The sequence below is a fragment of the Pecten maximus genome, chromosome 1 (genome assembly GCF_902652985.1).
Source record: "Pecten maximus chromosome 1, xPecMax1.1, whole genome shotgun sequence".
Taxonomy (NCBI): Eukaryota; Metazoa; Mollusca; class Bivalvia; order Pectinida; family Pectinidae; genus Pecten; species Pecten maximus.
The window spans coordinates 51,275,241-51,287,960 of record NC_047015.1 but is presented as its reverse complement, the minus strand read 5'-3'; the positions used below and the strand labels follow the sequence as shown (position 1 = coordinate 51,287,960).

Here is a 12,720-nt window from a genome sequence, read left to right as displayed (position 1 = left end):
TATCTTTGTATGTTATCAGTGATGTTAATGTGAAGGAGTGTCCTGTGGCAGTAAGGCACCGAAGAAAGCCGAGTATTGTTCATTTCTAAAAAGACATTTATAGATTGCCAAATCTGGAGCTGAATAACCTATACAGCTAATCATTGTGTTTCATCTGTCTTCAACTGTGTGTAAACATTGGGTATTTTTATCTTCTTTCAAATTCTACTCAAGGGAATTTTATTTATATGGAACTTTCTTCCTGATGATCCTGGCCAAGACATATAGTGTACTCCACATACCGTAAATAGGCTATTTGTACGAGGAAATGCTTTGTGCATCCGTCCATCTGAAATGAAGTGAAGCCATCAACAGTTCATATTTACATCATGGTACATCAAGATCTACACCTGTTAAAAATTGGTCAACATATTTTCATGGTCATATTTGTAAAATATGTTAATAAAAATATGAAGTCTTCTCGAGATTCATAATACCCAGTGACTTGCATATACAATGTACCTTATATAACCAGTAATACTACCTAGATAGTGTCTGCAATTACTTGCTGTAAATTTTCCTCATATTAATGACTTCGCTTTTTCTTAAGGTCACATGAATCAAATGGTTTAAAAGAATCCTCCATGTATAAATTACCTTTATTTCAAGGTCACTGGTGTCAAATATGTTAAAAGCACATTTTTAGCTGACCATCATCAGATGGCGGGTTATTCAAATCGCCCTGCGTTGGTCCGTCTGTCCCTCCCTAAACAATTCTTGTTATCGCTATTTCTCCGGAAGTACTGAAGGGATCTTTATCATATTTCATATGTAGGTTCCTCTTAGTCCCTATTTATGCATATTTCATTTTGGGACCAGTCGATAAACAACATGGCCAACAGGCAGCCATCTTGGATTTTGACAATTGAAGTTTGTTATCACTATTTCTCAGAAACTTTTGAAGGGACCTTTCTGAAATTTGAAATGTAGGTTCCCCTTTATTTATGCGTATTGCATATTGGAACCAATCTGAAAACAACATGACGGACACTGGCAGCCGTCTTGGATTTTGACAATAGGTTCCCCTTTCTCCCTTGCATTGCATTTTGGGACCAATCTGGAAACAGTATGGCCGACAGACACCCATTATCGCTAAATCTCAAATTTCATATATATAGGTTCCCCTTGTTAGCTCACCTGGTCCGAAGGACCAAGGTGAGCTTATGCCATACCGTGTCGTCCGTCGTCCGTCTGTCGTCCGTCCGTCCGTCCGTCGTCCGTTGACTTATTTGACTTCTTCTTCATAACCGCTGATCGGAATTTCACCAAATTTGGTCAGAAGCATCCCTATGGGTAGGGGACTCAAAATTGTACAAATGATGGGGCTGACCCCCTGGGCGCCTCTAGGGCGGGGCCAAAAGGGGTCAATTTAGCTATTTTGATATAAACAACTTCTTCTCTGAAACCGAGCAATGGATATCACTCATATTTGCTTGGTAGCATCACTATGGGGTAGGGATTCAAGATTGTACAAATGATGGGACTGACCCCTTGGGGGCCTCTTGGGCGGGGCCAAATGAGGTCAATCGGGCTATATTGATATAAACGACTTCTTCTCTGAAACCGAGCATTGGCTATCGCTCATATTTTCCTGGTAGCATCACTATGTGATGGGGATTCAAAATTGTACAAATGATGGGGCTGACCCCCCAGGGGCCTGTGGGGCGGGGCCAAATGTGGTCAATTGGGCTCTATTGATATAAACGACTTCTTCTCTGAAACCGAGCATTGGATATCGCTCATATTTTCCTGGTAGCATCACTATGTGGTGGGGATTCAAAATTGTACAAATGATGGGGCTGACCCCCCAGGGGCCTGAGGGGCGGGGCCAAATGTGGTCAATTGGGCTCTATTGATATAAACGACTTCTTCTCTGAAACCGAGCAATTGATATCGCTCATATTTGCCTGGTAGCATCACTACTGAGTGGGGACTCAAAATTGTACAAATGGTGGGGCTGACCCCCCGGGGCACTGAGGGGCGGGGCCAAACAGGGTCAATTTGGCTAAATTGATATAAACAACTTCTCCTCTGAAACTAAGCAATGGATATCTCACGTATTTGCCTTGTAGCACCTACTTGGGGTAGGAATTCAAAATTGTACAAATGGTGGGGCTAACCCCCTGGGTGTCTTAGGGGCGGGGCCAAAAAGGGCCAGTTTGGCTAGATTGATATAAACGACGTCTCCTCTGAAACTTAGCAATGGATATCTCACATATTTGACTGGTAATATCCCCTTGGGGTAGGGATTCAAAATTGTACAAATGATAGGGCTGACCCCCCTGAGGGCTGAGGGTGGGCCAGAACGGGTCGATTTGCCTAAATTGATATAAACAACTTCTTCTCTGAAACTAAGCAATGGATATATATATATCACTCATATTCGCTTGGTAGCATCCCCTTGGGGTAGGGATTCAAAATTGTTACAATTGGTGGGGCTGACCCCCGAGGGGCTGAGGGGCGGGGCCAAAAGGGATCAATTTGGCTAAATTGACATTTTTAGAATTACAATAAAAACAATGTTCATGTAACCATATAAAATGCATATGATATATATTGACATAGCAATACCAGTGGCAAATATACTTAAGCATACTTCTTGTTTCATATCTCATGAAACCAGGTGAGCGATACAGGCCCTCTGGGCCTCTTGTTTGAAAAGTACTGGAGATATGTTCCTCAATTTACACAGATTAGTAAAGGAAGGGAAAAATAGAGAGAAGATCAATCTGACATGGAACCTATACAGATCATTCAATGGTGGGAGCCAAAAAGTTTTAATTAATGTGATGTTCAGGAGAACCATGATTGCGCAATCATGTTACAAAACAACTGCCATTGCTGTAAGGTTTTCACACTTTGTCTGCTCCCCTTCCTTAACATTCACACCAATGAAGCTGGAGAAGTTTAAATGTGTTTTTTCAAGACATCGGCCATCTGTAATTTTGGACCAACCCGAAAAAATAACAGTAGTTGGTCAAGACCATCTTAATTAGGATAATTCAAGGTCAATTCCACCGATGGAAACTTGAGAAGATTGAAATGTGAAAATGTGGACAGCCCACGATGACAGACAAAACACCACGACATCATGACCTTTGATCGGGGCTGATGACCTAAAGTCAATCGGTTCATCTCTTAACTGCTAAATATTTTGTAATAAATAGCAAAAATGTTACTAACTAATAAAGTAAGTATTTCAAAAAACCAATTAACTGCTGAAAATCTTCTGTCACCTGTAGAAAAATGCTGTCATGATGGTCAAACAAGACAATGGATGCGAAACTTTGTGCCAAGAAATCACAGATGGTGAGTTTTTGCTAGAACCAATTCTACAAACTGAATGTCTCGACTGTTCAATGTTATGCATTTAATGGTATAAAATTACATGAGAATAAATTCAGGAATATTATTTAACTTTATAAGGCAATTTATATCAGAAGTTCATAGCAATTAGTGATCCCTGGCCCCAAGTAAGAAATTCCAGTGACAAGTAGTGCAGACTTTAACAATGCTTTACTTTGGTGTAGGTCAAAGGTCAAATTAACCCATTTTTAGCTCACCGGTTACGAGTAACCGAGAGCTAATGCTGTCACCCCGGCGTCCGCGTCGGCGTCCCACCCCAAAACTTTTAAGTTTTTGGAAAGCTTGTAAGTCCAAAAGTATACACCTCATGCCCTTCTTATTTAGTTTATACATTCATTAGAGGTCTAGGACTGCTGTTATGGCAAAATCATGCAGAAAAAAAATGTGATTTTTTCGCATTTTACCATTTTGTGGACTTAACTTTTTTGGCACCAAAACTCACTGTAAAGTTTTGGGGGCAAGTCCAAAAGTATACACCTATCACCCTTCTAATTTGGTTTATACATTCATTAGAGATCCAGGAGTGATGCGGTGGCAAATCGTGCAGAAAAAAATTGGCATTTTGGCATTTTACTATTTAGTGGAGTTACTTTTTTTGACACAAAAACTCACTTTAAAGATTTTGGGGGTTACTTTTGAAAAGCTTGTAAGTCCACACCCTTCTTATTTGGTTTATACATCCATTAGAGGTCTAGGAGCGATATTATGTGACATACAATTTCAAAATGACATGCTTATACATACATAAAAAATGAATGCAAAGTGTGGTTGCATGCTGCTGCCGGTGAGCTTTCGCAATCATTGATTGCACTTGTTGATTTATTACAATGCCTTACCAAGTTGAACCCGTGCCCCATATATGAAATTCCAGTGGCAAGTACATTTTGTATTGTAGGAAAAACAGCCCAGACAAAATTTTCTTTTGATAAAGATGTACACGACACACCACCTCAACTTGTTGAACCCATGCCAAAATATGCATTTATTTCTAGTCACAAGCAATATAGTACATAGCCTGGGCAATTCTTTTCTTTGAAGTTCATATAGGTCAAAACAGAGTCAGAGTGACCTACATTTGCTATACAACACCACTTCTCTTTTGTGAACCCATGCCCCAAGTATGCCATTTTAGTGTTGAACAATGTAGGAGATTAGAGTCGAACCAAGGTAATGTGTGGAAGGAAAAAACAAAACTATAGACACCTCCAGCTCTCTGTATGGGACTTATAAATTAGGCCGTTACCCACTTAACTTTGAAGATTACTGAAGTGAAATCTGTTTGGAGATAGCCATGAATGTCGAGTCCATGTCGATATAATTACATACTCATTTGTATGTACCGCAAGTGAGTAGTAGACTTGGTTTCACGTGACCAGGGCTGGAGATATTTTTTTAATGTTCCACTCCAAAAAAAAAAAAAAAAAAGTAAAACAAAATCCATTAGAAAAGTTTAATCCCAAAAATAACAAATAGTTTACAATGAATATGGCCATTTATCATAGGCCTGTAAATGTTGGCATAACTTGAAAGGAATGTTTCAACAAAATATATACTTCATCACAATATATTCACCATGTGAAACGCCTTTTGGTCAGACTTTTACCTGGAGTGCATAGTGTAGTTTGTTTTATCCATTCAACAATTAGATTGTAAAGGTATTACATTGTAATTAATAGTATTTAAAATAAACTTGTATAATAAAAATAGGAATGTCTTTTCCAAAAAGTGATATGTTGGGAAAGATTATTTCAAATTCACATTTGCAAAATGTAATATTTCAAGAGAATTGTGAATTAAAAACACCAGTAAAAAAAGTACATGTACAAATAAATACAATTATTTATTGCAAGGATGCAACAGTTATACATTTATTAAAAAGTTATAAATGAAAAATATTTAAACAAACTGCCTATTATACTAAACCATGAAATAGAGACCGCATTTAAAACCACAGGAGCTTGACCGAATATATATACACGTACATAGTCCATAGTTTGTGAATTTCAAATCTTTGAGCCTTTTAATAGAACTGGAAACTTTCCTTTGTTTCACAGATAAAGGGATGTTCCTAAGCATGTCATTAATTTTATTTGAATTCATATCATAAAATATATGATAATACAACACAAAAAGGTATGAATTTCTCTTCAAAAATTTAAGAAAATGGAAGCGATGCAGGAGGCAGATTTTTGAATTCAATTCTGTGCTGACCAAAACAAATTTAGTCATATACAATATGAGAATTCATAAGTGATACTGCACGAAGCCATTTCCATTAAATAAAAATGTGATTTATACAGAAGTATAATTTGTGACATTTTGGTGTGCAATTAGTTTGCCATAAATGAAAACTAAAGATTTGTCAAAAAACGGCAGGGTCATACAATAATACAATACAATCAGTATGTATTGGGAAAAGCAATGATATACTATTTAGAGGATGAAACACAATATGATTCAAGGATTTGTAACATACAAATTCATATTATCAACAGCACTTATTATTAGATTTTCAGCTCCATGTAATATATAATTCCTGTTCAATAAAAAACCCACCTGCGAACAAACCTCATCCCAAAACTGCATAAAAACATTTATTACAGTATTGAAAGAAACAAATGATGCCATCTTCGATTACATATTTACAAATGCACTAATGATTGATGTATGTAACATTTAATTTCAATATGGTAGAAACATTGTAAAATATTTTTGTCTATAAAACTTTTTTATTGCTTTATCATGATGTTTTGTTTAAAGAAAATTACGCAGTATTAGGAGCAGACCAAACAAAAATCGTAAGGGCAGCAAGCAGGCTTGCAGAGATTGCTTCCAATTGGATATGAAGAGGAGGGAATGAACATTGACTAGCTTAAACATTGATATTGTCCATGTATTAAATAAGGCTGTTGGCCAGTCATTTACTCAAAATTTGATGTAAAAGAAGACAATACAACTAAATTGACATGGAAAAATAAAGGACTTCCTGGAAATCTAATAGACCACATGTTCCAGGTATTTATTAAATGGAAGGTCCATTTGATATGTATACCTAAACAAAAATGCATCATATTTGGTTTCTTAAGCAGAAACACATAAAAGGAATGTTTGCAGGTTTGTAAAAAGCGTTTTTTGTGCAAGTTAATAGTATATTGTATCAGGGTATTTAAAATATTCAATATACTCTCTACTACATAATAATTACAAACATATCATAAAACATATCTGGATTTCTAACTAAAATAAACAGTTGTAAATAAATTATGCTTTGACACAGCGTGATGGATTTCTGTAACAAAAATTTCAGCTTTTAATTTTTTTGATTAATTTTTTTCCCCAGTATTTATTTTTAAAAGGACAGTTCACTGCTGATTTCACCGAGATTGTCAGAAATCATTTTCTAATAATGGTGTATAATGATACCTACTTTTTAAACAAAATTACCTACTTTAGAAATAGAAAAAAAAAACAAGTCTAAAATCCCACCAAAGCCTCATTATATATGTAATATATAACATATTGAAATAAGATTAATAATAATTGTTTGTGTCACACAGAAAAAAACATTTATTAGGTTTGTTACATACAACAAATTTTAGTTATATTAACATCACTGACATGACAAAATACAAAATAATGAATAAAAATTAATAATAATAATGATAAAAAAAAAACCCAACAACAACAACACTCAAACAAAATTCTTGACAAAGTTGATCATTCATTTTAGATTAAATTATATTGTATAATTGTCAACATTGGATACGGTACTTATGTCCTGGACATTAGTGTGAATTGAACATTCTCTCTTCCTAGTGTGGTACTGTAAATGTGGTTATTTTCCCGGGGGTTAATTTCGTGATTTCGATATGTAAACTATACGCGTTGGGGTAATTTTTGCGATCGATCCACATTCGTTTGTAGTTCGAGATTATGCAAATTGATATCAAAATAATACGTGTGGGGGAAATTTTCGCGATCAAAAGGACTCCCGTGTAATTAGCGTAAATTTCCACATTTACAGTAAGTCCAATTCACAATAATCCAATTAAAATTCTTTTCTGGACACTGACATCTGACAATCCAATAGAAATATTTCCCCATGGTGTAATAGCCATAATATCTTGATGTCCATGATCAAAACTCTGGACTAATACCTTTTAGGGTATCAATCCAAACCTTAATTAATATAGCAAATCTTGTTGAAATTTTGAAACCAAGTTTTGTTCATAATGCTGACCTTTTAGGATATTTCTAACACCTAAATATAAATATGCCGGACTCTGAACCACAAAACATGCGTGATTAATAACTTTTTCATCAATCTGGAAAATAATTATTCCACACATTATTTTGTGAGTCAAAGTCCTGAGAAAAAATTAACAAGATAACTCAGCGACTTACAGCTCCCGATCGAGTGTGTAGTTCTACGCCAAGAATTTACAGATGATAAATAAATCTAAATGATATTTACCGATATATGGGGTAGGTTAAATGTCACCATGTGGGTCTAGAGTGATTGACTTCTGGTACCGGACACACTACCTTATTTAGGTGAATCCATGCAGTGTTAAGAAATGTAGGAGATATATAGAACCCAGACAGATAATGTGCAGAAGGACGAAAATAATGTAAAACTATAGTCCCCCGGTCCCCAACCAATTTCCTCATATATTACCATTGCATAAAAAAATAGTCCAGCTTTTTGTGAAAGATTTTTCTTGCATTCCTCCAGTATATTTTCCTTATTTCCATAATAAATGCATTCATTGATCAGTAAAAATATGTCTCTTACCGTATTTTCCCCTCTATGTCCCGATATTTTCAATAAATTAAATCAGATGACATAGGATTTCAAAAGTAAATTTAATTTGAAACCAGATTTATTTACTGATTCTAGATTAAATTATTTTGCAGGATTCTTATCACCCCAAAAGAAATCGAAACAAAAATGAAGATTGGCGAGGGGAGGCTTCTGAAATTCTTCCATTATCCTCTTCCTCAACAGTTGTGACAGCATCGTTTAAACAGATTTTCTTTTTCATCTAAAACTCATCTAAATGGTGTACGCATTTTGTCTGAAAATAATGCAAATATGCATGATTAATACCTGGTACGAAAATAACACCTTTTATATGCATTATTTCAAACTGCCACTATTAGATGAATCAGTGATATTTTTCCATGGACCTTGCCTTGCTTCAGAAGTATGGTACAAGCTTCAAAAGCACCAAAGCATTTCTACTTATTTCCTTGTGAAATTATTGTATTAGTATTAACATGATAAATCTGACATTTTGCACATTGAGAGATATGTCAACAGTGATGTTTTTTTACGGTTAATAAAACCAATTCCATGTACTTATTGAACAATCAAAAGGCTGTAATTGTATACAGAACTGTATTAGAAAAAAAGAGGATCATACACACTTAGCAATGCCAAATAATTTTTTTAAACGAAATCAATAATTTGATATGCCACAAGCCTGTTTATTTCCGAGAATATAATTATTTCTAAGAATATATTATAAAGTGAAAACTGTTGATTTCTAAGACAGGCAAACTTCGACTTGTGATGGTATTTATTCCTATACAATCGTGCAGCATCATATATTTATGGTGACGTCATAAATTATTTCATTACATGTAATTATAATGTTACAATAGTGTTATTACACATGTTTCTTAAGATATTTATGGCATAGATGTAACGCATGGTAAAACGTGTGATAAAATGCAAATTCAATGACATGGTCATATAGATTTGAAAATTATTCAAATTCACTTCATAAATTTTACCTCATTTTTTGTTGGGTTCAAACACATACAAATGCCTCTATTTGGAAGACTGCGCCATTGCTCATAGCGTAGGTAATGTCCGTCCAAAACGCAGCCTAAGAAAAGGAAATACAGGTTTTGTTACATGGATACATGGTATGTACAAACCAATATCTGTAAATGCAGGTACAAGTTCATAAACAATATTTTATGAACAAAAGTGCAAAGAAAATTGATCAAATTTAAACACAATGTTCAACTTTTATTCATCAAAATTATATTCGACTGAGGGGCTTTTAACAGCCCTAGCACTTGACTAGATTTCAGTTAGACCCAGTTAAAGGTTTGGTTAAATTGGTAGTTACCAGGTACATAAACTTATTATCAGCTTTACAGGAGCTGCTAGTCGATTCCATGAAACTGAGAGGAGCAAGCTTGATAAAATAATTCTTCATTTACCTCCCCCCCTCACCATCAAAGTGGTGAAGAATAATGTTTGACCTTTAACCTTGCCCACTGACCACCAGTTTTCCAATCAGGTATAGAACATTATGGTGTGGATTTGAGTATGTAAATCTGTCATGGAATTTAGGATATCTTGCCTGCTAATGGCTCATTTTCTGATAGTTAAATTAATTCAATTTCAATTGAGTGCCTAAAAGCGACAGTCTTTATAAACTTGCATCAATTCTAACCAATTTCTATGAAACCCTCGTAGCTCTTAATCAGCCATAAATATGAAATTTTCATCTGATATATATATGCTCCACATCAATATGAATATTTAACAAAAATGTACGTAATGATGATATGAAAAAATCCATTATATATGATAAATAATTTATCGCCTTTATAATTATTACAAAATTAAATTGGAAGAAATGTAACTACATGATGTACATGTATATATTTGAAAAGCCATGATTTCCTGGTAAATATCTCATTAATTCTCTTTACAATGCTTAAAGTGAAAAGACAACATGCCATGTTCTTCAAACTTACCATACATGCAACGACATTTATTACTTCCAGGGCGACATTCTTCTTCATCATGGATGCAGTGTTCAAATTGTGGGCATTCTCTGTAATTGAAAATAAACTGAATAATTTGTAAAATTTTCATAAATGTTTTTCCTACAGAGGATTGCAAACTGTGAAAATACAGCTTAGCATAACAATTCTGATATATATCTGAACCTTTTATTTGAAGAGTATCTGGGTCTGGTGATGCATTGATATACCCTTCACAGTAATCTGATGTCAATATTATGTTCTCACATACTTCACAGGGGGATTCCGTGGTTGCTTTATAGGGATGGGATAAATAGAGGTTACACAACGAGTGGTTGTTGGATATGGAATTTATTTCACACGAGTAAGTTATTTTTTAAAAGTTACAAAAGACACGAGCTTTAGCGAGAGATTGGCCAAGTTTAAAGCGTCTTTTTTTTCTTCTTTTCATTTTAGCTTAGGGAGAGAAGTGACCAGGAAGGGAGGCAATTTTTCTTTAGCAAATTATCTCCCCTTATAGTTTGTTAAATTAAAAGAAAAAATGGCAGTTATACTTTCTTGGGGAAATTTATTTCAAATCATGCTTGATAAATAACATTTGTTAACATGTATACCAATCACAGGTACCTGTCCAGTATGTAATATAACTAACAGGAGGGAGATGGACCCAGTTTGTAGTCTACAAACTACACACGAGTCATGATCACTATCTATTGTCCGTCATCCCAGGTTCGTTGGGTTTGCTAGTCAGTGTATATGTTGGTGAAGGAAAGACTTTACTCCAATTAACATTTAACAATATCTATTTACTGTAACATTAGTAGACTATATATTTACATTATGGGCCCAACATTTGCAACTTACAATTATATACAACACCCTATACCCTATATCCCAACATTCCTAAACTAACTCCCTAGCCTTTACATCCTATAATCTATCTTGACCCCCATCCCGCCTAGTGCCTAGTGCAACATGAACTATCCCAAAGACCTACTTCTATGAGCGGCTTGATCAGGATTACTCAATCCTTTAAACTGCCCGCCGCAAATGAACATAGCACCCCTACATATACACCACTGTGACAATGCACAAACAACCAACCAATCAAACACAGTACACTGACATAGGGACTCGACACAATGAATAATGCATAACTGGTACACGTGGACAAAACACACAACAATTAAGCACTCTTACCGAAGTAGCACAGCTAGGACACTACATATAGAACACAGAATGTACAATAATCACTAACATCCCCCACTACATAATAATATAATTAGGCAGAACTTCCTATATACATATTCTTTATAGTTATACACACGTTTTTTTCTGGATAATTTTATGATGTCCTCCTGTCAGAAGATATATACGTATACACACGTACCAGATAAGACTTGACATGTCCCAAGGCCTGTGCACCAATCATGCATGAAGATGATATTAACTCAACCGTGATATAATATGAATCGATGAACTTTTGTTTGAATTAAATGTTTTGGCTGAAAAGTAACATGTGTCAAACTGGGCACAAATTTTCTATGTTGAAATAATTGAATTACTTCACCAATTATTACCCTGATCGACACTGGCCGTTTTCTTTTATCGCGGTCCAAACGGTTGGACCCCGAGTTGTTTATGAAATACTGGTGATTTTCTGTTGTTTTCAGACAAGCTTGGACAAAGACTTTCGAGGCATGTATTAACACCTGCAGGTAAAGATATATGCCTGAAATATTACATTTAAAAAGAGACGAACCGGTTTGTCCGCATAAACGAACAGGCCCTGTGATTGTGACACGTCAGACGCTCACCAACCGTAAATTCATCTCACCCTCTAAGCTTCGTGCATCCTCCTGGGTATGCCCCTTCGTACCCTCCATCAATAGTCCAGCCTGCCAAAGCCATGTGTATACATAAACATAGCAATGTAACACATAGCAATGAAAACAAACTCAAAGGTTTGATTCCAAATTCCGAAGCCATTTTCAACAGGTGCTGTAGACAACCACACAAACAGCGAAGAATAATGAAAAGAAGCGTCTGGATGATTACGATTACTGTCAGTCTAAACTAAAAACAATTCCGGATTGATGAGTCCGATTACAATGGTCGAATGGAGAATGTTCTTTTCTGTACAAAATGTTACTAGAATTCTTGATTACAAATTGGTATAATTATCAAAATTGAAATATATAATTAGATATATGTAAATCGCAAAGCAACATGGACTTGTTTTATAAGCTTGTTTGGCAAAGCGAGTGTAGGCCTATTTATAGCAATGACAAGGATTTGGGAATATATGCTTCATGTAAGTACAGTACAGTACCTGTGCCAAAGAAGTCCCTGTATCTGTATTCTTACAACTTCCCGTTTGTGTATTTTTCCGGATTCTAGAATGTAAAGCGTCGATAGGTATGTTTATTTTACTGGTCTGTGTAGGTTTAGCACAAACTTATTAATCTGGCTTTGGGCAGTGTGCCCATGATTTGATTGAAAATCACCTATGACTATGTCGATTTG

The 12,720-nt window shown here is 35.3% G+C and overlaps 1 protein-coding gene across 1 annotated transcript; it reads right to left on the bottom strand.

Moving 5' to 3' along the window:
• Window positions 1-8,324: 8,324 nt before the first annotated feature.
• On the bottom strand, window positions 8,325-12,322 carry LOC117337352. Its single transcript, XM_033898311.1, has 4 exons — window positions 12,032-12,322; window positions 10,186-10,265; window positions 9,205-9,299; window positions 8,325-8,483 (listed from the first exon to the last, which is right to left on the bottom strand). The coding sequence occupies exons 1-4, from the start codon at window positions 12,181-12,183 to the stop codon at window positions 8,451-8,453; spliced, it is 360 nt and encodes a 119-aa protein (XP_033754202.1). The 5' UTR covers window positions 12,184-12,322; the 3' UTR covers window positions 8,325-8,450.
• Between the last annotated feature and the right edge of the window lie 398 nt (window positions 12,323-12,720).

What these genes read in the sequence shown, in the direction of transcription:
- LOC117337352 (XM_033898311.1), bottom strand. Translation starts at nt 12,183, where the DNA reads ATGGCTTCGGAATTTGGAATCAAACCTTTGAGTTTGTTTTCATTGCTA. An exon ending in GGATGCACGAAGCTTAGAGG is followed by an intron (nt 10,266 to 12,031) that starts GTGAGATGAATT and finishes TTTCAATTACAG; the next exon opens with AGAATGCCCACAATTTGAAC. An exon ending in TAAATGTCGTTGCATGTATG is followed by an intron (nt 9,300 to 10,185) that starts GTAAGTTTGAAG and finishes TCCTTTTCTTAG; the next exon opens with GCTGCGTTTTGGACGGACAT.